General features: G+C 46.8%; 2 protein-coding genes across 11 annotated transcripts; one reads left to right on the top strand and one right to left on the bottom strand.

The window, feature by feature from the left end:
• The first annotated feature begins 468 nt into the window (after window positions 1-468).
• Window positions 469-5,319, top strand: prg4a (proteoglycan 4a). 2 transcript variants are annotated; one of them, XM_037458488.2, is made up of 12 exons: window positions 469-829; window positions 1,064-1,177; window positions 1,273-1,332; window positions 1,672-1,731; window positions 2,091-2,204; window positions 2,355-2,453; window positions 2,525-2,611; window positions 2,784-2,923; window positions 4,480-4,639; window positions 4,726-4,824; window positions 4,920-5,048; window positions 5,136-5,319. In XM_037458488.2, the coding sequence occupies exons 1-12, from the start codon at window positions 688-690 to the stop codon at window positions 5,285-5,287; spliced, it is 1,356 nt and encodes a 451-aa protein (XP_037314385.2). In that variant the 5' UTR covers window positions 469-687; the 3' UTR covers window positions 5,288-5,319. The 2 variants fall into 2 exon arrangements, with proteins under 2 accessions (XP_037314385.2, XP_037314384.2); XM_037458487.2 differs by having other exon boundaries at window positions 2,352-2,453.
• A 241-nt stretch (window positions 5,320-5,560) lies between these two features.
• LOC119209261 (nucleoprotein TPR-like) lies at window positions 5,561-27,801 on the bottom strand. Of its 9 annotated transcripts, none has more exons than XM_062557744.1 (55): window positions 27,670-27,801; window positions 26,714-26,884; window positions 25,936-26,040; window positions 25,739-25,803; window positions 25,414-25,504; window positions 25,143-25,246; window positions 24,815-24,979; window positions 24,484-24,576; window positions 23,627-23,707; window positions 23,402-23,489; window positions 23,063-23,200; window positions 22,847-22,941; window positions 22,217-22,414; window positions 21,982-22,089; window positions 21,438-21,661; window positions 20,639-20,999; window positions 20,375-20,523; window positions 20,132-20,294; window positions 19,456-19,590; window positions 19,223-19,363; window positions 18,633-18,837; window positions 18,303-18,499; window positions 18,051-18,191; window positions 17,570-17,686; window positions 17,247-17,450; window positions 16,934-17,118; window positions 16,343-16,490; window positions 16,013-16,150; window positions 15,364-15,495; window positions 14,950-15,080; window positions 14,598-14,808; window positions 14,364-14,513; window positions 13,698-13,790; window positions 13,415-13,519; window positions 13,076-13,288; window positions 12,691-12,729; window positions 12,408-12,572; window positions 12,167-12,278; window positions 11,896-12,089; window positions 11,475-11,545; window positions 10,754-10,953; window positions 10,454-10,645; window positions 10,055-10,173; window positions 9,793-9,867; window positions 9,305-9,571; window positions 9,038-9,224; window positions 8,761-8,951; window positions 8,190-8,261; window positions 7,994-8,085; window positions 7,410-7,521; window positions 7,199-7,310; window positions 6,975-7,116; window positions 6,576-6,673; window positions 6,022-6,129; window positions 5,561-5,853 (listed from the first exon to the last, which is right to left on the bottom strand). In XM_062557744.1, the coding sequence occupies exons 2-55, from the start codon at window positions 26,862-26,864 to the stop codon at window positions 5,798-5,800; spliced, it is 7,629 nt and encodes a 2,542-aa protein (XP_062413728.1). In that variant the 5' UTR covers window positions 26,865-26,884; window positions 27,670-27,801; the 3' UTR covers window positions 5,561-5,797. The 9 variants fall into 9 exon arrangements, with proteins under 9 accessions (XP_062413728.1, XP_062413727.1, XP_062413730.1 ...); XM_062557748.1 differs by lacking the exon at window positions 27,670-27,801 and having other exon boundaries at window positions 5,562-5,853; window positions 20,639-20,760; window positions 20,836-20,999; window positions 26,714-26,990; XM_062557749.1 differs by lacking the exon at window positions 27,670-27,801 and having other exon boundaries at window positions 5,562-5,853; window positions 10,454-10,642; window positions 20,639-20,760; window positions 20,836-20,999; window positions 26,714-26,990.
• Between the last annotated feature and the right edge of the window lies 1 nt (window position 27,802).

The raw sequence follows: 27,802 nt of genomic DNA, 5'->3' as shown, positions 1-27,802 counted from the left end.
AAGTTGTGCAGCCAAGCTGCATCCAGTTTAAAAAGGTCACATGCAATTAGTAACTTTCCACTTCTGGTCTTGAAGCAGCTTTGCTGTGTGTAGGAGTTCATTTATTGCCTGTGTGGGAAGTTTAAATACCTCTTGGCAGTTTTTTTAATGAGTGTGCGGGTGTGTGTTGGTTTGTGGTTCTGATCAAAAGTGTCCTGTCACAGTGCCTTTGTCTCCTATATAAGAGCCACCAAGCTTTCATCCTGAAGGAACACTCTGCTTCTTCACTCTTTCTGTTTGTGACACAGAGTTCTGAGGGAAGATGAAGATGAGGATGATAGAAATCCTGCAGCTGTTGCTGTGCCTTGCTGTGAGCTACAATGCTGCTACTGGACCAGGTAGGACACATTAATGAAACCTTCTGGATCGACTCGTGATGCATCATATTGTACCTATACCTCACACTGTCGGCTATCAAATGCCTGCTAATCACATTGTGATGAGATGTGACATGACACTTTGACTCAAAATGACTGATAATGCACATTCAACACTATGTAACTAGTGTCAAATAAAGTCCATAGTCTGCCTCATAGTATGTGTTTGTGTACGCCAGCTAGGTCTGTCTGATAATGCTTCTAAATCAACAACTAAAGTGTAACATCCTCAGTCCACTTGATGAGGAGTCATGATGTTGTTCCATAAAGTATGTGCACTCGCTGTGTCTTTCCAGGCAGCTGCGTGGGTCGCTGTGGGGAGGCTTTCACCAGAGGACAGCGCTGTACTTGTGACTTCAGCTGCCAGCAGCATAACGAGTGCTGCCCGGACTTCCAGGCTACTTGCACCAATGGTATGACACTCCACATTCCACATAGACTATGGACATGTACTATGCATGGGATGTCTGTCTGTTGCTCTGCTGTGTCTGTGATGCTCTGTCTGTTGCTCTGCTGTGTCTGTGATGCTCTGTCTGTTGCTCTGCTGTGTCTGTGATGCTCTGTCTGTTGCTCTGCTGTGTTTGTGATGCTCTGTCTGTTGCTCTGCTGTGTCGGTGATGCTCTGTTGGTGTGTCTGTTGTTTTCAGCTCAGTCCTGTCGGGGCCGCTGTGGTGAGGCGTTCAGGCGCGGTCGTCTGTGTGAGTGCGATCCAGACTGCTTCCAGTTCAGCACCTGCTGTCAGGACTACCAGTCGCACTGCGGTAAAGGCCCAAATGAAGTAGAGTTTAAAGACCTAAAGAGGCTTGAAGAGCTTTGGTTTGAGGGCTTTCTTGCACCTCTTTCTCTCTGACCACAGAGGCCCGAGTGCCAGTTTTCCAGCCCAGGAACTCGCAGCCTGTGAGGGCAGCAGCTTCAGGTCAGACCACAATATAACAACTAAACACTGTTTGTGTACTAAGGAACGTTCGGAAAACAAATCCCAAAGGATGTTTGGCAGAAAATGTATCTTGAATTCTTTGAATATGAGTTAAGCAAATCTCAAATGGGTCATCAGTCAAACAAAGAAAAAAGGAGGGACTGATGAATGCAGAGAGGTGAGGAAAATATTGAAATATGCACAAATGCATGTACTAGCAGCTAGCTGCCTGGAAAGGCATCTCAACAGATCAAACAGGTAGAAGTGCTGTCTGAATACAGCAGGTGAGTCCTTTCAGTCTCTGACATCTTTCCTGTTATCATCTTGTCGGGTTTTCAGGAAATCTGGGATCAGAGAGCTTGAGAGGGTCCAACAGTGCGAGTGAAGAACAATACACAGGTAAATGTTGTTCCCAATGCTGAACCTGATGATCGTATCGCTCCTTCATCCATGGGATCTCTGAGGAAGGGTGCTGCCTTTCGGGGGGGGGCGAGCTCATCCAGCTGACTCAAATGAGCCTGCGTGGAGCATACCCAGGGACTGATTTCTCCATCATTCATGTCACATCTAGGCTCAGTTTTTCCCCGTACTGACACTTTTTTCAGGTTGATATCTGCAAAGCATCACTGAAAATATAACAGCAGGTTCATGTTGAGTGTGCATGTAGCGTAGTCTAATCACTTGGGATACTCTACATAGAGTTCCTTCTGGGTGGATTGCACCACCTTTGCTTTAGCACCTCCTTCTTGCCTCTGCAGGTGTGAGGAACATGGCAGCTGCTCACAGCAGGGCGCCGGTCTCACCTGCACGTGGCTCCTCTCTGCCCCGCCGCAGGGCGCCGCTCACCCCCCCTGGGCCCGCAGCAGTTGGTGGTGAGATGAAGTCTACAGTCGCAATTGTATTTAGAGTAAAAACATTTCTTAAAAGTGGATTCGGAGAGATTTGGGGTGATGACTGTTTTTGAATAACCAATTTGTTAGGAAAGTTAAACATAATGAAATACAAGTTATTCTCCCCAGTAGCTGGTGGTCCAGCACTCACCAACCCCAGACCCAGCACCCTGCAGGACGTCGCCCAGGCCCTGGCTCTACTGGAGGGGGGCCCTGAGGGACTGGGGACAGGTAGGATAATACTGTCTAATGTATTTACATAAACAGATATCAACAATTCCAAATTGATTTTCTGTGTGCAGGAGTCCTTAATGATGCCAACCTGTGCAGTGATTCTCCCATCAATGGACTCACAGCTCTTAGCAATGGGACCATTCTGATATTTAAAGGTTAGTGTTTGTGTATGTGTATATATATATATAGTGGTGTGCATATCTAGATCTGTGGATACAGATAGTTACGGATGGATATATCTATGTGCGTGTGTGTCACGTCTAGTGGAAATGAAGAATAAAAGTCTGTAGACCATCATCACACACCAGCGTTCCACGTGTGTTTCAGGGGATGAGTTCTGGACAGTGGACGCCATCAGTCGCTCAGTGGGTAGTCCACAGAGCGTCATGGACACTCTGGGCGTCCCCTCTCCCATCGACACTGTGTTCACACGCTGCAACTGCCTCGGACACACCTACATCATCAAGGTAGGAGACTACAGCTTCTACTGCAAGTGCTCACACTGATGATGTCACTGCTGCACTGTGATAGTAGATTACAGCCGCTGCTGCTACTACCAGCACTGCAGCGGCTGCTGCTACTACCAGTACTGCAGCTACTGCTGCTACCAGTACTGCAGCGGCTGCTGCTGCTACCAGTACTGCAACTACTGCTAGTACTACCAGTACTGCAGCTACCGCTGCTGCTACCAGTACTGCAACTACTGCGACTACTACCAGTACTGCAGCTACTGCGACTACTACCAGTACTGCAGCTACCGTGTCTACTACCAGTACTGCAGCTACCGCGTCTACTACCAGTACTGCAGCTACCGCGACTACTACCAGTACTGCAACTACTGCTACTACTACCAGTACTGCAGCGGCTGCTGCTACTACTACCAGTACTGCAGCGGCTGCTGCTACTACTACCAGTACTGCAACTACTGCGACTACTACCAGTACTGCAGCGGCTGCTGCTGCTACCAGTACTGCAACTACTGCTACTGCTACCAGTACTGCAACTACTGCTACTGCTACCAGTACTGCAGCTACTGCGTCTACTACCAGTACTGCAGCTACTGTGTCTACTACCAGTACTGCAGCTACTGTGTCTACTACCAGTACTGCAGCTACTGTGTCTACTACCAGTACTGCAGCTACTGTGTCTACTACCAGTACTGCAGCTACTGTGTCTACTACCAGTACTGCAGCTACTGCTACTACTACCAGTGCTGCATCTACTGCTACTACTACCAGTGCTGCATCTACTGCTACTACTACCAGTGCTGCAGCTACTGCTGCTGCTGCTACTACCAGTACTGCAGCTACTGCTGCTGCTGCTACTACCAGTACTGCAGCTACTGCTGCTGCTACTACCAGTACTGCAGCTGCTGCTGCTGCTACTACCAGTACTGCAGCTGCTGCTGCTGCTACTACCAGTACTGCAGCTGCTGCTGCTGCTACTACCAGTACTGCAGCTGCTGCTGCTACTACCAGTACTGCAGCTGCTGCTGCTACTACCAGTACTGCAGCTGCTGCTGCTACTACCAGTACTGCAGCTACTGTGTCTACTACCAGTACTGCAGCTACTGCTGCTACTACCAGTACTGCAGCTACTGCTACTACTACCAGTACTGCATCTACTGCTACTACTACCAGTGCTGCAGCTACTGCTGCTGCTACTACCAGTACTGCAGCTGCTGCTGCTGCTACTACCAGTACTGCAGCTACTGCGACTACTACCAGTACTGCTACTGAAAAAAAATAGCAAATCAATATTCAAAAATAATTGGCATTGTAACAACAAATCCTATCTTATTTTAAACAGCATAATCCAAATCTGTGTTCATTTAGCACCAGAGGTCAGAAGTAGCAGTAAAAGCCACATTGTTGTTGTGTAGGAACTATTTGGAACCGTTCAGGTTCAGGTCCAAAGCAGACGTACAACGCTTTGTGATATTTACCTTTTCGTAACACTTTATGTAGTCAAATGTGAACTCCCCCACACGATGACTTCCCCTCTGCTCCCCCCGCCCCCCCAGGGAGACCAGTACTGGCGTCTCAATGGCAACATGGTGATGGAGCCGGGCTACCCCAAACCTCTGGTCTCAGAGTTCCCGGGTCTGACAGGAAGCATCAGCGCTGCACTGGCAGTACCAGCCGCCGGCAGCAGAGCGGAGACGGTGTACTTCTTTAAGAGCGGTGAGGAGAACAGGAAGCACGAGATAACCGTGACCTCGTCCAGCAGTGTCCCTCTATAAACATCTCCACCTATGTTTGTCCTCCAGGAGACATCATGCAGAGCTTCAGCTTCCCACCAGCCAGCACTCCCTCCTGCAGCAAGGCTCCCAGGGGGTCCTCCAGGGGCCGATTGGCTCGCCAGGCTGGTCAGTGGTCTATGAAGCAGTAGCTTGCAGCAACATTCAAAGCATGCAAACTGCACATTGGAGAATGTACTCGAGATGATTCATTTGTCGTCCAGACGTTCTTCTCAGTGGGGAGATAAACATCAGGGTGTCTCTGACCGGATTCCCCTGCCCGGTCACCTCGGCCCTGTCCATGCCCAGTCCTCAGAGGAGCGACCCATACGAGCACTACGTCTTCTCTGGACGTAAGGACTGTCTGTGTGGACGCTCTTCATTAGGTCCCCACTGCTGCCCGAGCCAAACTAACACCGATCCTCTTGTGTTCCTTGCAGCTCTTTTCTTCGGCGTCCAGACTTCGGGTGACCTGCCCGCACTGCGCAAACCGCAGACCCCCACACCTAGCCCCGTCACCGTGGCAACCGCTCAAAACGCCAAAACTCCCCTCCCATCCAACTCCATCAAAGTGTGGCTGCGCTGTCCGTAGCAACAGGAGCATCTGGTGTTTTCTGTATCAGCGCAACGTCTTATACTTAAATATGGCTACTGAGCAATAAGCAGCATCTTAATAAGCATCTTATTCATCGAAATGGGAATAGTTATACATTAGAAAAATAAGTTATCTTTAAAAAAAGCTTCTCTTCCTACGGTATATACAAAATAGAAAACTTACAGTGAATATAACAGCACATCCTTGTGCTGATCCTAAATACAAAACAGACACAATTGCTACTTATCATTCAACTTTATTACCAAAACAAGTTTAATAACAGTCCAAACAGCAATATGAAGATACCAACTAAATGACCATGAATAAATGTAAAAATGACAAACTAGACACTCACAATGTGTCCGTAGAACCACACGTATCGCAGATATTCATTTTTCATCCTGAATATTTTAAAATTAAACAAAAAGGTGGTTAACAAGCTTTGTCTTTTCATTCCCTTATTTGAAGAGCCTGCTACTCGAGCTACTCTTCAGCTCATCATCATCATCAGGCAAAGCCGCCTCTGCCCATGGCTCCTCCCCTTCCTCCACGGAAGAAAGTGCCTGAAACCCAAAGTGAGGTTGCAGTAGATGAGCATTCATTTGTCTCATGATCCCCATCACTCTGTACCCATGTCTATGCTGCACTCAATAAACCGCTTCATCAGTACCCTGTGAACGCCTCAGGTTTATTCTGAAAGGAGCGCCTCGCGTCCCAGGTCACTTTCTCACCTCTGCGGCTGAGTAGCGTCCTGGCCTCCATCCTCCCTCCCCGGGTTCCCCTGCCCGGCGGGATGCTCAGACTGGGAACAGTGCGCCGCTGGGTGGCGCTGCTGGTGTCTAAGAACAAAGCGTATTAGACATGCTGGGTATAAGAACACAGCACACTGCTTAAATGTGACAGAAGCACAGGAATCATATCAGAAACAGCTCAGTTCATTGGAGTTTATTGTAAGGACCACATTTAATGTGAATCACAGACCAAGCAGGTAGCATTTGCCACACTGACAGTAGCACAGAAAGGCCCCGCTCAGTCACAGCTCCCCCTATGGTCCAAAGACGGAGCGCCACCGGAGCTCTAACAGTCAACAACAAAAAGCTAAAAGAATTCCTCAGCAAACACGATGCTGTGTTTTAACACGGTGACTGAATCATTACACTTTATGCAGTACTAAATCCTAGAAAATGGTATCATAGCTACAACTAAAAGTTGTTTGCTACCAGTAGTCATCATTGTCCTGAAGGCAGAGTTCAGACGTTGCCTGCTGGGGGTTTGGATCACTTACCGGGGTCGTGGCTGGTAGACGGCAGTGATGAGTCATCACTTTGCTGCCCTGTTGAGTCCATTTCTGTCTGGCTCTCCAAAGAGGGCTCTGTACCCGGCCTGGAAAAAAAAAACACACACACACACACACACACACACACACACACACACACACACACACACACACACACACACACACACACACACACACACACACACACACACACAGATACTCTTTAGAGTCTGATAAGAATAGTTTTCTGTGTGGAAAATTGTTTTGCCGGGTTAATCTCAAATTTCTAATTTATTTTCCCTTCTGTTTACAACAATGTCATTTGTATTGTACATGCTCTAAAGCAGAGGTACCCACACCTTTTCAGTACGCGAGCTACCCACCCCACACCTGACTTAAGGTGCTCACCCCTCTCCATCCTGCTCCATGAAAACTTCGTCCCCATCATCTGCAGCAGAAGCCATCCCAGTGGAGGTGGTTACCATGGGAACCGACTGGGACGCCATGTTGTCGCAACCGTCTGAGGGTAGAGACTCTGTGAAGACAGTCACTGACATGGACAGAGAGTCGTGATGTAGCACCTGGACGGTCATAGAGTTCATAATCAGTGTGTGCATGTGTGTGAGTGTCACCTGGTGCAGCCACTTGCAACGGTGTGGTGGGGACACTCCTTCCTCCTCCATCTTCATCGTGAGCAGCCAGGAACAGGGGGGACTCGTACATCCCCAGACCTTCACACACAGCAGTAGTAAGAAAGACAGGATGAAGTGTTAAAAGAATGAATTGAAACCTTTGAGATTGGTTTAAGTGCTAGTGTGTGTGTGTGTGTGTGTGTGTGGTACCTCCTTGAGAGGCTAGCTGTCCCAGGTCAGAGTGTGAGGCGGATGTCTGAGGCAGCAAGTCTTCCGGAGGTCCAAACCTGAACCTGGTGGAGAGACCTGCGACCTGAGGAGAACTGAGGAGGGGAAAGACTGACTGTTCATGCCGAGGTTTTGACAACAATACAGTCTTCATCACGTAGTTTAAGTTTGGCTATAAAAGAGGTTCTAGATGCGTTTCGTAATGAGATAAACCCACTGGGACAACTTTCAGTCCTGCAAAGTGAAACCAATGTCCTAATGGTCCTGTAGAAGTCTGAGAAAAGGACTACTTCTCTCGATTTATTCCCTCAGTAAACATGAGTTCATGTATCTTAAACTTCCAGTTTCAAGTCTTCAACACACCATGATGTTCATATAGAGGCAAACAGACCATTAAGCAGGGGAGGCAATTAAGGCGTTAGGGGAACCTTGTGATCCTAAAGATAAAGTTATTACTTTCTTTCAGTGTGGTTTCACTGGGTCACCAAAAAATTATTTACCGTTGTGCTGTGCTTAGCTAAGTATAGTCTAGTGTGTGTGTGTGTGTGTATATAGAATAGAACTTACTGTATCGCCTCAGCAAAGCCATCCGTGCGGTGTGGGACCACCAGAGTGGGAGTACTGGGAACCATTCTGTCGTCATCGTCAAAGAAATGTTGCTGAAACACACACACAGTCAGTGCGTACACCTGCAGCATGTAGTGTGGACATCGCAGCGCCCTCTGAGGCTGATGATTCACAGAGGATATAACAGCACTCTTACCATACTGCCTATTCCAGGGGTCAGTTGAGGTCCACGTCCTAATGAGGGTCTGCGCAGCTGAGAAGACGGTCTCTGATCAACAAACATGAGACAAAGATGAGGCTTCTCCACCTGGTTGTTTCAAACTGTTGGACTCCAAGGATGGCAGCAACGTTTCAGTAACTCCATATATTTTTGAGTAAAAGTTTGCTGTTTATTCATAAAAAGCTCACAAAAAGCCTCTAGTTTGACGTCACTATTCTCAACATAATTAGAACCATGTACACAATAAAAATGATTCAATCTTATCAAATGAGTTCATTCCTGTAAGCAGAATAATATGTAGTGTGATTACAATCTGCAGCTTTTTGTGTGGAGTCACAGATTTAATCATCCGCTTTGAGGTGTTTACCACTGAAATGTTCCCTTTCACAGTGGAACGTGACCCTGAACACAAGAGAGGACGTAACTTCTGCATCACTGGGAGATTACCCGTCCTGTCCTTCAAAACAACTCCTCCACTTGGATTCTATCTGGTTTAAAGCTACTGCTAAGAAGGAACCAGCTTTCATTATTTGGAGTGTGTGTGTACCTGTGTGTGGGGGGGTCCCAGCTCTGGAGCCGGCGGTTGGATGTAGAGCCGCGGTGGGAGCGGGTGCGGGGGCCTACGTGGGTGGGGGAGACGGGGCGTGAGGGAGGGAGAGGGTGCACAGGAGGTCGGGGGGAAGTGCACGGGGTCTCCGAGGGCGTCGGACTCCGATGTGGCACCACTGCTTCCATCGTCTAGGAAGACGAGGGAGATTCATGTTAGACGACTGCAGAAGGAGGAGGAGTTACATCGGCCACAGGTGACGACAGGAAGTGCTCACTGCTGTGTGACGCCTCAGAGGCATGCTGGGAGTCGCCGCACGCCGTCTCCTCGGGGTTGGATGCTTCTGACGCCTCGCCCTCCCCCCCCTCCTGATCTGCGTCCCTGCTCTCCTCGTTGTCTTCTTCTCCTCCCCTGATCCCGCTGTCACCAGAATCATCCTCGTCTTCATCGCACTCCTCCTTGTACTGAGGTAGACACAGAAAGACAGGTTATTAATTACAGGATACAAACATTTTGGGATGTCTTCCAAAAGGCAGAACAGCACCGTGTCATTGTCTTCTTCATCCTCCTCCTCCTCCTCCTCCTCCTCCTCTTTATCTTTATTTTCATCCTCCTTCTCCTCCTGCTGCTGCTGCTCTTCCCCTTCTTTGCTCTCATGGCTCTCACTGTCCGTGTCGATCACGATGACTTCCCGAATGAGGGCAGAGCCCTGAGAAGACATCAGATCAGAGGGGACAGACTGGGACGCGCCTTCTTCCTCGACGTCCTGGTGCTCTTCGACCAAAGCGGGGAAACAATCCTCCGGAAGTTCCTGCAACCCAAACGCAGACTCGTCTTTGAATGAAGTGTACTCTCCCTCTGTATAACCTCTACACACTTCAGTCAACCCCATGCCCTTTCATTTACATGTTCAGCTAAATCGTATGGACCTACAATCTGGTAAACAACAACACTTCTGAGTAAAAGTTGTGGATACAACAGAGCAGTCATTAAAACTACAATGATATATTGAATCCTTGAATTGTGGCTGACCTGACTGTCGTCAGGTGAATCTTGTCCTTCTCCCTCATCCCTTAGTTCTCCTTCAATTTCCTCATCACCTTCCATCTGAAACAACAAATACACAGGTGATGTGCAACACAGTTCATAGATTGACAATAGAAAAACAAACAAGAAAAACAGAAGTTGGCTGAGCAGCTTCTTCAGTGGTAAACGTTTGAATCTTTGCATTAATGTACATAAATATCGTGAACACAGTGTGTGTGTGTGTGCGCGCGCGCGCATATGAGTTTACCTGCAGCGCTGTTGTTGGTTTTAGGCATGGTTTTTTGCTGGTTGGAGGCGTGTGTGAAGTCTCTGGTCTGGAACTCTCCTCTTCCTCATCCCCTTCGTCTCTGCCACGCTTTGAACCTGCTTTATAAAAATAAAAACACACACACACATCAGGATACCAGTACACACAATTGAACAACAGTAGTTTAGCAGTGTCTTCTGCTTCCTTCCTGTTTATGTGAGGTATGGTCAACTGCATGGAGCCAATTCCAGGTCAAAAGCCAAAAGTTTTGATCATTTGAAAAACAAATGTGAACCTGAAAGTTAAAGTTTGGGTCTTTAACATTGAAACATTTTGACCTGGATTTGGCTCCATACACCTGTTCAGTTGGGGGGGGATTTGGGGCCATGTCCTGCTCACCTGTTCCACTCAGGGATGACGACGTGGACGGTCGCTCTGCCTCCATACTAGAGCCTGCGTCCTGATTGGCTGTCTGCTGCTGGGTGGGCTGGACAAAAGCGGTGTTCTGGGTACTGGTTGGCTGACTCATTGACGTGTTTGCCAGATTGGAGCCGGTGGAGTGAACAGAGGCTCCCGAACTAATCAGTGCTGCTGGAGGGTGGGGCGGTTACTCGTTTTATTAAACTCCAACACAGAAAAACACTTAACCATTACCAACTAGAATCTTTTACGATTATTTTCCATTGATTTTTCTCTCACCCTCGTGACTGTCATTCTGTGTGGTCGGCATGACAGTGGCTGTCGGTGTTGGGACGGGGACGGTTGCCGGGGTAACCATTGGCCGGATGCTGGCTCGGGGTGTGGCCTTGCTCCCAGAGGAGGGGCTGGGCTTGTTGCTCGGAGACGGAGTGCTTGTAGTGGGGCGGATGTTGGCAGTGGGAGGGTCAGACTGGCTGGAGCTGACAAAGAAGTTGTTATTAAGAGTCTGTTTCTGCAATTAATCTTTTCTATTTCGCTATGAACATAACCCCCAGCGGCATGGTGGTTAGCACTGTCGCCTCACAAGTAGGTGCCGGGTTCAACCCCACCCAGTGGCCTTTCTGTGCGTGGTCTGCATGTTGTCCCCGTGTCTGCTGGGTTCTCTCTGGCTTCCTCCCAGTCTCTGGGGATTAGGTTGATTGGTAACTCTAAAAGTGTGTGGATGTGAGTGTGAATGGGGTTTTTTGTCTGTGTGTGTTAGCGCTGCAATTGGCTGGCGACCAATCCAGGGAGTACCCTGTACCTCGCCCGATGTTAGCTGGGATTGACTTCAGCCCCCCCGCGACCCTGGATGACCGATGAGTGGTTTGATGATGGATGGATGAACAGAACTCCTCATTTTTCCACTCAAATGTGACAAATGTGAATACTTTGTAGCACTGGCAGAAGTTTAGTAACAGTATTCAGAATTGTTTCTTTTGCTCGTAGCTCCAGTCGTTACCTTCCTCTGTCCTGGGTGGGATTCTTCAAAGAGATCTGTCTCTGGTCTGCAGATCTGGCCTGGTCAACCCCCTGATTCACATACACAGTCATAAAAGTGTAATTAGATGACTGTGCCACGATGCCCAGTGAGTTTTTTCAGAGAGCGATTAGATTTAGAGAATGAGATATTACAAGCAAAAACAGTAAATAAGAAAAATATGGACATACTGACAAAAGAATAGTATAAATTAGCAACAAAACAACATTTTGATAGGTCTAAATTTTTACAATTAGAGCAAAAAATATATATTCCGGAAAAAAGTTGTTTGTAAGGTTTGCTTGAGAGCCAGATGCTGTATATCATGACCACGTTGATTGGAGAACACGACACACTCCATGGGATTAGTTTCTCGATAAGGACTTTGGATCGGATCCCGTACCTTCGCTCCACTCTGGTCCTGGGGCTCCTCTCTGGGCTCCGACTGGGCGTGGCTCTCTTTCAGCTCCCTCAGCTCTCTGTCCAGCCGAAGAAGCCGTCCTTCGTATTGCGACTTGAGGGCGTTCATCCTCACCTCCAGCTCATCCTTGCTCTGTTTGACCTCCTCAATCTCCCTACTTAGCTGCTCCTTAGCACCTGTGGGTGCAGATGGGAGACTCGGGTTACTCTTAAGGTCTTCTCCTCAGCTGTCCTTTGTCAGCAAGTGAACTCACTGTTTAGTTGGTTGATTTTAGTCTTGGCTCCCATGAAGACCTTCTTGGTCTTCTCCTCTTTTTCAGCAATCTGCTGTCTGAGCTGCTCCTCTATTCTCTTGCTGTCAGACAGCTGCAGAAGAAAAAACAAGCGTTATAACCGACTCCACGATACTGGCATCTGGTCTTTACAGTTAAATTGCAGGGTGTCGATAGAGAAAATGAAAAACGTTTGATCATAAATGTAAAAATTTGAAAGCACCTCTTGTCTGAGCTTTGACAGTTCCTCTTGGAGCGCTTGGTTAGCTTCACTAGCAGCGGTGGCATCGCAGGGCTGGTTGGACTGGGAACCCTGGCTAGCCGGCTTTGCAGCCTCTTTGAGCTGCTCCTGCAGACGCTTGATGTCTGCCTCATGCTCGCCAACCAGCTGACAAACAGGATCCATAGACGACACGTTTAGAAAGGGCGATGGCTTGATGCAGGCTGAAAGCAATCCCCAAAAGCTCTTTAAATGCCACAGTACTGATTTATCAACATTTCCACACCTTCTGTTGGCTGTCCATGCGGCCCTGAAGCTCCGTCACCTGTTAAGAGTTAAGCACAGATTCTCAACCTAGTAGTTTAAATAGTGCACAAAACACATGCCAGGTTCAAAGCAGCAGCAGCAACTTTAAGGCAAAAAGAAAGAAAATTGACACATTCTCAAAGATGTATTAAATATGCAAGAAAGAAATGCAAACCCATGGTATTCGCTTTAAAAAAGCGAAATAAAACAAAGTCCGCCGGTTTGGACATAATTGAACTTTCAGTAATGTACCCACTGTGAAATGTTTTTAATGAAACGGTCGTTCTTCTGAGGAAACTGCTGCATGTTCCACTGAAGACCTTTCAGAACATGAGCACTGCCTCCTCCCCAGTGAAGACACTCACCTTGCTCTCAGCTTGGCTGAGAGCCACCTTGAGGTTGCCGACTTCCTGGTTGTGGCTCTGCTGACTGCTCTGGTGGGTCTGCTGCAGCTCTTTCTGATTTGTGATGTTCTGCTGAAGGGCCTCTTTAGCTTGCTGAAGTTCCCTCTGGATCTGCTGATTCTGGTTGTGACGGTTCTGGGCAAGAGACTGCGCTGACTTCAGCTGGTTCTGTAACTTTTGGTCAGAAAGGACAAACTTGGGTCTGATGTTGCTTAAACTTTACAGATAAACTGAATGCTTGCCGTAAACGTTTAGAACAGCTGTGCACATCTACGTTGAATATTTTGGTATCCTGGTTACCTGCTGGCTGTGGCTCTTTGCCTGCTGAAGCTCCTTCTGACTCTGGGTCAGCTGGTTCTGATTCTGCTGCTGTTGAGTTTGGGTCTGAGACAACTGGGACTGGACCTAAAGAAGCAAACATGTGACACTGGATCATTGGATCAGTCATTTCTACCTTTCCACACTACATTTACTGTTCTCCACCCTTTCTTCCACACTGCTGTTATTGACACCTCAACCTTCCCAAAGTCCTGCCGATATACAGCCATAGTCACAGTTTAATAACTTCAATAAGCTGCCAGACCTGCGTCAGCTTGTTCTGGACCTCCTGGAACTTCTCCTTGCTTTGCTGGATTTCCTTCTTGGCCTCCTGCAGCTCCTGTTGGTTCTTCTGGACCTGGTTAAGAGGCAAATCATGTCACAAATAAAACCTACAGACTGAAGGTTAAATCAAAACAAGTTCAACGGATGTAATCTAGTCCTTTTCTCACATTAAGATAAAAGCACATAACAAAGTCTCCCTTTTAACTGCTGGATGTTTTCCCGAGGCCCAGGAACCTTTGGAGGAGTTCATTGGGTTTAGACGACAGGGACCAGGTCTGTAAAACCCTGCAGCGGGTCTAGGTCTAGAACCAAAGGACGCTCCATATCACAGATGAACCGTCACAACAAACAAACTGTTGGTCATAACGTGCAAATAATGATTTAAATTCATAATTGAATATTCATGTAATACTATTCTTACAATTTCATTTGTCAGCATTAATATTTGCAGTGTAGCACGTACATGTGTGTGTAAATATATCTTTTTTACGGTAGTGAAACCCAACCTCCCCCCCCCCCCCCCGGGGAATCAATAAAGTAATTTGATGAAGCTTCCCTTTCCGTAGAGAGGAAGCTTCGGAAGCAATGCGCTGTGTTCAAACTCAAAACCTTAGGGGCGGTTCTTTCATTCAGCTGCCCTTCTCACCTCTTCCAGCTTTTTCTGCGCCTCCTCTTTCAGCGCGTTCAGCTCCTCTGTGGCCCTTTTGAGCTCCTCCTGGGCTTTAGTCACTTCCTGCAGCGTCTCCTGGCTTGGTCCAGCTTCAAATCCTGCTTTAGCAGCAGTTTCCACAACCAGCTGCGGTGCACAAGACACACATCAAACTCAGCATTTCAGTTTTCATCCCTACAAAACGTTTTGTCTAGTTGGAAGTCTTCCCACCTTGTCGTGCTGGACTTTGAGCTCGTCGTACTGAGTCTTGTAGCGTCGTCCAATCTTCTTCACCTGGGTGATGGTCTTGTTCTTCTCCAGAATATCCTTGTTCTTAGTCTCCACGTCTTTCTTCAGAGTGTCTCTCTCAGACGTCAGACGGGCCACAGAGTCTCTGAAGGCCTGCAGCTGAGACTGAGCCGAGTTACTGCTGGCGCTGGATCTGATGCACAAGCAGCAGGTTTTAGATTGGGTCCAAAGATCACGACACCTTTTCCTTTACTTCAATTTTCTAGATTGATATTGACAACGTCTAAACTATGAAGGAACACATATGCAATGAAGGGTGGGGTGTGTGTTCTACCTCGCCAGTTCATTCTTCAGCTTTCCCGTCTCTTCAGCGAGCTGTGTGATGCGTCTCTGCTGAGCTTCCCTCTCAGTGGTGAGTTTCTGTCGCTCCTCCACGTCGCCGTCTTTCTGTTGACTGACCAGTTGCTGCGGCGCAAAAGTCGTGTTATTATCAAACTGAAAGACTAACTTACTGAAGAGGTCGAAGACGCTGTGGAAAACCGCGCTCCTTGATTTATCGCAATCTACCCACAGGACAAACTCAAAAACTTACTAAAGAAGGAGAAATATGAGTGGGAGAATAGTGGGAGAATAAGAAAAAAGGCCAAAAACTCAAGACAAGGCAATAAAACCTACAATAGCCCCAATACGTTGTTGGAAGATGCAACGCACGCACACAGGTAATCCACCCACCCCCACAAACACACACCTGAGTTTTGGCCTTCCAGCGTTTCAGGTCTTCCTCCAGAATCCTCTTGTCAGCCTGCAGGAGGCCATTCTTCTCAGACAGCATGGACAGGGAGTGATGCAGCGGGCTGATGTCGGACTGCAGCTTACTAACCTGACAGACAGACAGATGCTGTGAGCTTTAGTCTAGTATGAGCATAACTACTTTGTGTTGGATGTAGCAACGCATGGGCAGAACAGAGGATAGCTGCAAAGTACAAGATAAGGGGACTGATCTCCAACCGCCTAATAATTCTGTTTTTGTCCAAGATGCCCTTTGCACATAGAACAGATTCTTACGAGAAGTTGCACTGTAACAAGAAACATTAGAAAATGTTTTCATTAAATCACACAGCAGGGCTGCCTAGGAGGTAGACTGCACGGTGCTGTTATCACCGATCATTTCATTGTTTTGATCTGCACTGCGTGAGCCAACCGAGGAGGGCGCCGTTAAAGTCAGGCACAGAAAACTGATCAGAGCCAATACTCTTGTTTCTTGATGGAGTTTAAGCCCTAGAGATGTCCATGGACCAAGACACTGGTAAAAATGGTCAGCTTCTCTAGTAACGAGCCACTGCTAACTACAAACAAAGGGAGACACCAAACCCGGAGAAACAACACCGGATTCTTACTTTGGCCTGTGCCTGCAGGAGCTCCTGTTCCAGTTTGTCTCGGTCCATTTTCAGCATCCGGGTGGTTTCTTGCAGAGTGCTGATGGTCTCCATCTTCTTCAGCTGCTCCTCTTGCTGGGCTAGAGTCTTTGCTGTAGCCTGAGCCAAGGAAGGAGGAACACACGGAGGAGTTAAGATCCACAGTATTAATGAGTCAGAAGTCAAAGGGTACACCCCCTGTCACAGCCTAAAAGTAGTAAATAAATGTTCAAAAGCTTAATAACATGCTTCAGATGCATATTTCCCCTCTGCATAGACTGAGTTGTCACTGCTTTTCATTTAGTCTCCTACCTGCATTTTCTCCCTCTCTGCGTTCAGGGCCTCCTGCAGCTCCTTCAGTTCTCTATCTTGGTGCTCCACTCGCTGTTTGTAGCGAAGAGCTTCTCTGTCAGAGGCCTCGCACTGAGCCAGGGCGATCTCCTTCTCACTCCGCACAAACCTACCACACACACATTTCAAACTCAATCCCAATCAAATCGATGCGTTACAATACTTTCCATTTCTGAAAAACTCAATTGTTGTGTATGTTAACAACCTTTAAGGCCGTTATCTTTATCTATGGCTTAATATGTTACTTTACTCAAAAATTAAATTAAAAAAATGAATATATATATAGATATATAGATATATATATCTATATATATATATATAGATAGATATATATACACACACATTTCAGTTCAATGACCGTAATTGTCCAACCCGACTGTCAAATCTATTCAGATTGGCGTCATATTCCCTTTGAGCATGCATTAACGTAGCAGCAAAGGAGAACCATTTTAACCATAAACTATATCAGCTTTTGATTTCTCAGTTTCATTTTTCCTCCAGACATCTTTGAATGTTGTGTTTTTACTGTTGATAGTGTGTGTGCTGTATTACCGTAGTATTTCCAGTATTTGCTCGGTGGTCTTCCCCTCCTCAGTGAATGACAGCTCCAGCTGCTGCTCCTGCTGCTGGCTTTGCTGCTGACGACTCCTGGAGGCCATTTCATCCATCTGTTGATGCAGAAGACTGTTCTGCTTCCCCAGCTCTGCACAGCAACGGGTCTTATTGGCCAGATCCTCCTGAATGAGAGTTATGGCCGATCAGAAACATTTGGCTACGACGGACTTTCCTTAGCAGGTTTTTTCCAACACACTTTGCAATGTTTCAGCTAACGATAGTATTCTGGGCATGCTTATCATTGTCCCACCTTCAGCCGACTCTCAGTTGTGTTCAAAGCTACGGTTTTCTCATGCAGGAGGGATGAGGTCTTATTCAACTGCTCCTCCAGTTCCCTCCTTTGCGCTGCGTTCTGCTGCGACCTTTTCTTCATTTCCTGCAGGGCCTCCACGTCCGCAGCATGGAGCATGAGCTCCCGCTCGTACTTGGCCTGCGCCTCTCCAGCTAGCTTAGTCTACGAGGAGGCAGAGAGAAGGACGGCCGTGGCTTTAAAAGACTGGTGTGGTCAAGATATATAAGCTAGCTGGTTGTGACTAAGTGGTTAACCAGTATAACGTGTGTGTTTTAACGCACCTGCAGCTGGCTGTCCTGAATGGCCTTCTGCTCCATTGTGACAGCAGCAGCAGCTCTCTCCAGCGCCTCCTGCTGCTCTGCCTGTCTGGACTTCAGCATGCGCTGCAGCTCACATACCTGGACGGCACAGCAGAGTGGAAACACCGCCACTAAAAAGGTCAGCCAAAATCACTCAGGCATAACAATAAGGTTAAGAGTAATCTCTTTGAAGTCAGTCAAACTATTCCTGTGTCATACAGATGAATGGAGTCACTCGGAGGCGGAGAAATAACTATAATTATGTTATTTTAATGATATAATCATGACTAATTATCTGACTATTCGACAAAGAGGTCGAAACACAGAGTAACTGGATTTCTTACAAGTAAAAAACATTTTGATACATTGGTCTTGCTTCACCTGTATTCATTTTCATACATTGTGACTGAGATAAATACTGTATGAGACATTTGACATAATGCCAATGCATCGCTCGGATTACTTGTTTTTCCACTGCGTCCACGGCCTTCCTCCTCTCTTCTCGCTCCTGCTGCTTCATTTTCTCCCCCTCTAAAATCCTCTTCTCCAGCTGCTTCTGCACCTCCTCGGACTCCTTCAGCCGAAGCTCCAGAGGACACCGGGACTAAAAGGAGGAAGGAAGGTCAGTTTAGATGCGTGAGCTGTACAAAGCAAGGGTACGAGACTTGTGAGTGTGTGGTTGAATCGGTATGTGGAGCAAAATTGAGAGCCATACCTCCTTTTCTTTCTTCAGACTGTCTTCCAGAGTCAGCACCACTGCCCTGTACTGCTCCACAGTAGCGTTAGCGTTTTTCAGCTGCTCCCTCAGCTCGCCATTTTGTTCTTCAGCAGTACGGAGGGAGCTCTTCACCTCGGCAACCTCCTGCTCTGATTGGCTGAGCTGCTGGGAGACTGTCGGTACTGGAGAGCGTACTAAAGGGTAGGAAAGGACAAGAAAAAAAACAGGGGCAAAAAAAACTGTCAACACTCAGCGACGGTATCTGCATCAGCTCCTACTACATCTCCACAGACTACAAAGATGGTCCTCAGAAGCGCTGCTGGTCACCTCGGAGCGGTGCTCTGAGGCCTGCGGCCCTGGAGGCCGGTGTGCTGGCATTGCCGGGGGCAGGGACGGCCTCAGAGGACGAAGCAGAGGCCAGCTGGGCTTTCAGCGCCGCCACCTGCTGCTCAGCGCCGCGCAGCAGCTCCCTGGTCTTTTGCTGCAAGGTGTTCTGAGTCTCCAGCTGTTTCTTTGCCTCCAACAACTGGGCCTGTCAAGGACGTGGAGGTGACAGCATCAGATGAAATGCGGTGTCCAACAATAGCATACTTAAGAGACAACCTGATTGTACAGTTTGGAATCAGAAGTTCGATTGACCCTTTCTGTCTATTGAACTCCAAACTACAATGTGGGCATTTTATTGCAGCCCACCAATGCAAGGGGTTAGATGCAGAAGATCAATTGCATAGATGAATGTAATAAAAAAAAAGATTTGTTTTATTTCTTAGTTTGTGGCAAATTGGTAAATAGACCAACTACAAACCTTTTGTAGTTTTCTGACCCCTCAAAGCCCTTTAACACTACATAATCACTCTTCAGCTAAGACATACGCTAGTGTTGGTACATGAATCCCTAAATGCCTGCATTCAACATACATCCATAGTGCGTCCAAGGGCGTGTCTCTGCGCCACTTCCTGGTCCAGCCTTGTCTTCATTGAAGCCACTTCTGCCTCCAGATGCTCAATCTTGTCGTTCAGCCGCTGGTGTGTCTGTGACTCTGTCCGCTCCATGGTCAACTGGATGGGAGTCAAAGAGGAGGCGGAAAACAGGTTCACAGGGTACCAGCACTGTCAGATCCTGAAGGACCGGGTTAAATCAAAGTTGCTACCTGTATGGACTTGAGGTTGGTCAGCAGCAGGTTCTGGTTCCGTTGCTCAGCCAGCACAGCCTCCTTCTCTCGACTGAGTCGACTCTCCGCTTGTCTCAACATGTCTCGCTCTTTGGTGATGTTCTCCACGCGCACCTGCAGGCACAGAAGGCACATGGAGGCGCTTACAGCCCGAGAGCGCTGGGTGTTATGAATGCACCAGAGCAGGGAGAGTGATTGACTCGTCTGTAAGAACTACAGCAAACAGCATACGCAACATTTATCAAATAATTTATGAATAACGATCTACTGGGAAGAATGAATTACAATGTATTTTGTGCTGGAGTCGGGAGGATGGTTTGTTTGCTCCTGACGCAACATATTGTTCGACGCTCTTCGGGTGGTGGAAGTGCGCCTGTCTCTTTGCTCCGCCGTTATAATGGTAGGGGAAACACTGTTTTAATACGTTTACATTTGTTTACCTTGAATAACTCGGTACAGGGCTTTCTTTAGTGGGAAGCAAAGTTGACAAAACTAGCGAGAAAGTTAGCAACACAGTGCGTCCGTCTGTCCGGTGCTTCAGTGATATAAAAAGCTGGGAGGTACATTGGATCAGGCTCGGTCGCATCTGGTCCTGATCGCTAACTGCATCTCGAGTTTCCTCATAACGATTAAGTATCAAGCTCCTCCTCCTCACCTCTTCCAGCGCCAGCTTCTCGTTGGCCTGCCGCAGGTCCTGGCTCATCGTGTGGATCACCTGCTCGTGCTGTTGGGCCGTGGCAGACATCTTTTGGTTCCTTTCCTGCAGGGCCGAGATCTCTCTACGGTAGGCTGACACGTTGTCTTGGAGCATCTCGTACCTGACGCAGATGGACAAAAAAACGGCAGTTAAAAAAAGTTCTCCAAATTCACGATTAAGCCACGCTTGAGCTGAGCAAACCTCTTGCTGCTAAACTCTAGCTGCGAGGTGAGCTTGGCGTGGCTGGAGCCGAGGTCCGTCAGCTGCTTCTGCAACCGCTCGTTGGTTTCGTTCAACATCCGGTCGTTCTCGGCCTTCTCCTTCTTGTACAGGGCGAAGGAGTCGCTCAGCTGAAGGTGCACAGACAAACACATCCAGTAGGAACCGCTATCCAATTCAAACCTTATTTTCCTTTCACCCTGGGAGGATATGCAGATTAAAGTTAACGTGTGCAACTGAATGTACCTGTTTTAAGGCAGCTTTAGCCTGAGCGGGCTGCGCCGACTCGGCCGTGGCTCTCTGAGGAGCAGAGCGAGTAGCCGGCAATGGCGGTCTAACGGGTGCTCCGTGGGATGAAGACTCAGGGACTGCAGACACAGGAAAGCGGTTGTAAACCCCATAATGCTGAATTTTGAAAAAAGGCCAAAATGTAAAGTATTCACCTTGAGGAGGCAGGCTGAAGCCGGTGCTCTGCGTCAGCAGGGCCTTGTACATGTCCCTCTGTCTGGCGCTGGAGTCGGCCAGCTGCTTCTGCTGGTTCCTCTGCTCCTTCAGCTGCTCCACCTCCTTCTGAAGCTTGCCCACGCCGGCCTCCAACTCCGACACACTGAGGAGACGATTTAGTCATTTGTGTGTCTCTGCGTCCGTCTCTTCACGGCTAATCTTGCATGCGGCTGGATCCATCAGCCTAACATTCTTTGGCTCATTTATGACCGTGCTCGAGGACCTCTCTTCACCTTCACACTTTTTGAAAACATTATTAATGACTGTACACCACCATTGAATGCTGACTCCTATCCTCTCTCAACCATTTCAGTTGTTGGTTGAGTAATAAGAGAGGGATTACATTATTGACATTATTCAATATAGACTGATCGAAAGATGTAGTTCTTAGAGAAACATTTAAATGGCCCTTATCTTATTTCATGAACCTGCGAGCTTGAATCTGGTCAGGTGGAACCGAGTGTTACTGTGTCTGCCAGTAGCGAGTCAGAGGTAGAATCAGCCGAAAAGATATATCTATGTTTTGCAATGTCCTTATTACCGCGCTGATGTCACTTGGCTCTGTTGTCGCTCCTTCTCCTCCTCCAGCTCCCTCAGCTGTTTTAGCAGGCTTTGGTTCTGCCTCTGCAGCTCCTCCACACTGCGGAAGGAGAGCTGGCGCGGACTGATGACCTCAGAAGTGCTGGAAATGTTGGCGGAGCTGCCGTCTTCACGGGTCACCTGATTACCTCGTGCTTCCTCCAGCTCCACCAGAAGAGAACAGACCTGTACAAGAAACGCATTAATGGATGAAGTCATCTGTACCTGCCAGCAGGGACATACTTCTATTCTTTTCATCAACTCAAGAAAAGGTTTGATAAATACACTGTCCACAATTGATTAATCATTTTATCAAAATATATCTGAACTACTGAAGACAAAAAGATTCACCGGTTTTCATAGATGCAAAAAGTATTTTTCTCACTTGCCTCCTAGGGCTTCCATACAGATCAGTTGCTTTGGCCTATACTTTCATACTAACAGATTCATTTAATTGGTGTTCATTTAATTTGTTACAGAGCATGTATTGTTTAGTGTTTGTGTACCTGTGTAGATGTATCCTCTAACTGCCTCTCTATCCTCAGCTTTTCTCTCTCCATGCTGTCACAGCGCTGCTTGGCCTCTTCTTTTTCTTTCTGCAAACTGTAGATCTCCTAATGACAAATATTCAACGAAACACGCGTTAAACTCCATGTGGTCAAAAGGTGAATGAAGGCACTTTATGACACACTAGAAGGTACATTTTGACAACAAAATGTGGCGCGTGAATTAGTCACAGACCGTTCGAGCCTGCTCCAGCTTGTTGCACAGGGAGGCCATGGACCTCTTCATGCTCTCGTACTCCTCTCGCTGGCGCTTGAGGACCGGGGCCTTGGACTCCACCTCCAGGACGATCTCATCCAGAACTCGGCTCACCCTCCTGGTCTCCTGCTTCTCCAGCTGAAGCTGCGTCTGACATTCTGCATACGCATTGTACAGCTAAAACACAGAGGAAGAGTAAATATTTGCTGCAACAAGCCCAAAGCCATAGTTCGGTAGGCCAGGTGGTTAACAATCACAAAACACAAGTTTCATAGAGCCAAAGACAATATGGTAAATAAAATATAATTTAGTTGTGGATTATGAAGTCATGGTGTTCAAGTTTCTTTGCTATATGATCTTGTCTTGGTCTCTATGGAATTCAACTGAAGCTTTGTTGCTTATTATTTGTTGAAAAAGGGAACTATAAAATGTTTATGGGCCAAATTATTTTTTTGACTGAAATTCTCCAAAGGAAATCAGTACAAAAATAAAGTTGAAAAGTTTGTTTATTTAGTGCCAGACCACAGCACTCTAACAGGGACACTACTACTGGATATTGATTGATACTGTTATTATTGCTTGTACTTGTTCAGAAATACTTAAACTCACATCAAAGAACTTCATGGCGGGCTTTACGATAGCAGCAATGGCTGCTGCCGATGGACACATGGCGTCCAATTGCTCCTCGGTCAGAGAGGGCGCACCTGGAGCACAACACACACACACACACACACAGGCATAAGGCACATATGTACACACAGCACTGTGCAAATGGGACTTTGCAATTTGGACACAGAACATGTGTGTGTGTGTGTGTGTTCTTACAGCAGTGTTTTCCAGAAGCCTTCATCGTGGCGGTCTCCAGGTCCTTCTCCATTTTCTTGATCTTCTCTGTATGCTCCGCCTCCAGCCGCGTATTTAGATCCGCCATTTCCGACGCCTTCTTCTCGAGGGTCTTATTGGCTGCAGAGGCACATTGTCAAAGATAACACAGGTCACCATCCATACGTCACACATACAAGCAGGTTCTGGGGGGCATTTTACTGATGCAGACTGGGCTGTTAAATACTCAAGGATCATGATTATGAGTGGGCTAAACACAGCTAACAATAGTGGGGGGGTGGGGGGGGGTAGCACAGCAGACAATAGAAACCACTGCAATACCTTCTCCAGAGTCTTTAACCAGCTTGCTGAGCTCTTCTACAGCTCTGCTCAGCTCTTGATTCTTTGTCTCCAGGTCTGTTGCTGCCCCCTACAGGGAGAACAAAGACATAGTGTATTGAAGACATGCAGGGAACAAATAGACAGAAAACATGGTGTCATTTTTATTTTTGATCCCCAGAATAAGAAGAAGTTAAATGGTCCCTAGTGGCCAGCTGTCATTCTCACCTTGTAGAGGGAAGACAACTTGGCATGAGCGTTGAGCTCATTGCGGTATTTCTCCTCCATGGCACTCTGCTCGTCTTTAGCCTGCACAGAAATTCAGACCATATGGACAAGAAATAATGCTACATATGGGAACATGGCCCGTTCTGCACAACTTTTTTTGGCTCGTAAGCGAGGACAAAAAGACATTTTTCTTTAATGCCAACAATTTGCCAAATAGCCACTGCAGTGTTTCCTGGGTGTCCACCATGCAGCGGAGCCCGGCTCTAAGCCGCCCTGAACAGGGCCAGCGTCTGTGGGTAGTTCACATGTCTGTAAGAACAGCCGGACAGTGTGCAACCGTAATGGGCTTTTTCCCCCCACTTGCCCATGTCAATATATATCTATACTATATAAATAGTTGTATCTCTAAGCACAGTGAGGGCAAACTCAAGTCAGGTTTGGGCCAGATACTGCGTACTTCGATCGAACGGGGGTCAGATCATTAAAATCACAGGGAGGGGGGGCGCTCACGATCCCGCCGACCAGGGTGGAGGCGGGAAAGACACGGCCAGCCTGTCGTCTGTCAGAAGCAGTATGAATCGCAATCTCACAATGGCAAAGTCAACTGGCAATTTTGAAATAAAAGTATTTTACAAAGTTGAACAGTTGGTTCATGTGGATTTAGAAAAGAAATCTATTAAAGTTTAAAATTTGAGAATATTAGGTGTATCCAATCCACCAATCTATCGTCTCCACCCTGTTGCTTTTAGCGGCAGGTGGAGGACCCTCAACTATTTAATACACATACCTGAAAACTCATAAGGGGTGAAAAGGGTGTTAATCTTTTTCAGCCAAGGACATGGGTGTGTTTTCATTACCTGTTTGAGTTTGTTGTTCAGGTCCTCGGCTCTTTCATTCTGTCTTTCACTGGTTTGCTTCAGGGAAGTCAGCTGTCCCTCCAATCTGGTCACCTGTTTGAGTTATTAAAAAAGACATGTGAAGTCTTTATAATAAGTCATTTCATTGAAACCTAGCTGAAAACAAACGACAGAGCTCTTTGGGGGTTATGTGCAACTTCCCAGGATGTTTTCCCTAAAAACGTTTCATTCCGCTGCATTCAGGAACACCATTTCTATATAATACTTTCCATTCTGCTCAGTTTATGCTTTTCCAGTGTGTGTGTGTGTGCGTGTGGGGGGGGGGGGTTACCTGCTCCTTGCTGTTCTTCAGACACCCTTGCAATTCCAGTATCTCCTTTCCTTTCTCTCTGTTGGTGTTCAGCAGTTCTTCCGTTTTGACCTTCAGTTCTTCCGTTAACCACTCGATCTTCTTCTCACGCAACTCTGTCTCCTGCTCCATGCGCTTCTCTCGGTGCTACCACGTGCAAACGCAGGACAAGCAATCACAAAAAGCACATTAGAAATCAAAGATTTGTGGGTGTGAGTGTTAACTATTCCATGTGTGGTTCTGGTAAAGATAAACACACTCGGTGGTGCATTGGGTTCGGGATGCGCGTTCTATGAAATCTACTACAAACCTGCACAGAAGCTTCAGATGACTGAATGCCGTCCAGTTTGAGCTGCAGCTCCGTCTTTACTTTGTTGGTCTCTGTCAGCTTCTCATTCAGTCGTTTCATATCGTCTACAAATAACAAAAAACACAATTCATGAACTTTAACCCATAAAACTTCAAATGGAATTTCTCTAAAATAAATGGTGTCTTGCGATGCACTGATCATACTGCCCCATCGGGCTAATTAGAGATATTAACAGTGAAAAAAACAAATGTGTGTTAAGCCGATATCTCACCAGTGAGGTTTTCCACCTCCTGCTTTCTCTTCTCCAGGAGCCTCGCCAGCTCTCTCTTCTCTGCCTCAAGCTCATACTTGGCCTTTGTTTGCTGTAAACCCATAGAGCACTCAATAAAGTGCTAAAATCATTCAAAAACATTGTGAAATTCAGAGGTTACCTGCTCTAGAAACGGGTGATTTTGAGGGGAGAGAAAACAAATGTACTAGTGATAGTGAATACAAACTAATTTCATCAACAGAAAACTAAAAGGCTTTTACATCCATGAGCAACAACACAAGGACATCAGTAACCCTACATACAGGAGGTAGATGGACAAGACTACCTGTTGTGGAGGTTTATCTTCAGCCGTCTCTCCCTCTATTCCCTTCAGAGTGCTCAGTTCTTCATCTGCACAAAAGGAGAAAAAGACACCGCTCATACCGACGATCATGAAGGCCAACCTGAGAACTTTAAGCACTGACCCCCCGGTCAACCAAAGGTAAGACAATGAGTGTAAAATGGAAGAGTGTGACTCCTTACTGAGTTTGTTATTTTCTTCCTTGAGGGTCTGTACGTCTCTCGTGGCAGACAGGATCTGTTCCTGACTCTCCGCAAGTCTCTTGTCAATATCAAAATACTGCTGTTCTGTAGGGACACGGGACAAACAAGAGGAATACATGACTACACATGCCACACAACACCTGCACCACACAGACAACAGTGGTTTTATTATAAGAGGCCTCCTCTTCCAAGGACTATGGATGAAACAGCAGCACATCTGATTCCCGAGAGCCACTCAACTGTCAAACAGGTTCACAATTATGAAATACAGATAGATGCAGGATTTGGACACGAATAACCACAATATTAGCAGCACAATAAGGTTGACCATTACCAATGGAAGCGTGGTGAAATTTAAAGGGTAGGACAGATTGAAAGGACACTCCGAACACCTTAATGTTAACAGCATTATTATCTGAGCAACTTCTAACGCTAACTAAAGAATGCTCTACTAAACTTAATTTGAATTTTTCCCAATTCAATGTTTTCCCATTTGTAAATTATTGTTGTTATAGTCACCAATGACTAAATGGTGTTTCAAGTTGAATAACGCGAGTTATTCTCTTCCGCCAAACATAACATCAACGTAACATCGTAGGTAACGTTACGGGATTTCGTAGTCAATGCGGACACAGCACATTACTTACTTCATTATGTAGTATCCCGGATGTACCAGAACACAGTTAACACAGAATACTTTAGTCATTATGCCTCATGCTACTGGGCTAGCTAACACTGTGGTACGTTAGCTACGTACCGCTGTCCGCTTTGAAGCGCTCGCGCTGCGTCTGCAGCTCCTCGTTAGCATTTCGCAGCTCCGTTATGAACTTCTCCAGCTTGTTTTGCGCGCCTTTCGGGAGCTTATTCAACTCGGTCCGCTCCAGAACCTGAAGCAGGACCGCCGCCATCTCCCCCTCACGCTACGACCCTGAAAAGTAACCGTAAATGGATCCCAAACTATGGTAAAAGACAAATGTATTATGGTTGTACTGCCCACAGACACGCTCCGCTCAACCGACCGAGAAAGTGTCCCTCAACGCTCGTGCAGAAGGGTGACATCCCCTCAAAACTTTCAAAATAAAGCACACATTGAAAATCGTGTAGCTAGTAATGATAGGTGGTGACGGATTTGGAATGACTACATTAAAAATTGAAGGGTTTTGCTGTGGTACACATATCAGCATGTATTTGAGTAGTGTTTAATGTGTCACAACAGAAGCCACAGACAGATAATGTATAACGTTCATTAACGCTAGTGCTACCATGCCGGTGTAAATTAATTAAACCACAGAAAGTAACCACAGTAATAGTAACAAATAACAAGTTATTTTAAGTTGAATGGGCAATTCAAGTTTTATCTTGACAAAAAACGTTACCATGTTCCGTGAGTTAACTTTTCAATTGACGCATTACGACAAAGTTAAGCGACGGAAGTTCGTCACTGCGCAACGCATGCTGGGAAAAAGAGTTTTGCTGCTCCGCTGACGAACCTCAGCAGGCTGTCAGAATGAAAACCAAGTAGCCTTTATTCCGACTTTACCACATTACCAACGTCTCGCTTCTGTCAGGTATTTCCTCCATGACACGTAACGTTAGTTAACAAACTAAGATGCGAAAGGTACCAACTCTTTTAAGATGAAACGTTGACAACATAACACTAGTTAGTAACGTTAAATATCGGTTAGCTACATTTAAAGTGAGTTGGTCTCGAACCTTAAAACACGACGCAACGTTGAGTTTACGTTTTACGATGTTTAATAACTTGTTTTTCTGTAGATTTCGCTGAAAGTCAAGCCTGCGTCGTCACTTGTTTAGCCGTGTTTCCTCCCAACAAAGAGGCTCCACT

The sequence above is a fragment of the Pungitius pungitius genome, chromosome 15 (assembly GCF_949316345.1).
Source record: "Pungitius pungitius chromosome 15, fPunPun2.1, whole genome shotgun sequence".
Taxonomy (NCBI): domain Eukaryota; kingdom Metazoa; phylum Chordata; class Actinopteri; order Perciformes; family Gasterosteidae; genus Pungitius; species Pungitius pungitius.
The sequence above is the reverse complement of the archived record's forward strand: the minus strand, read 5'-3'. Positions and strand labels throughout refer to the sequence as shown.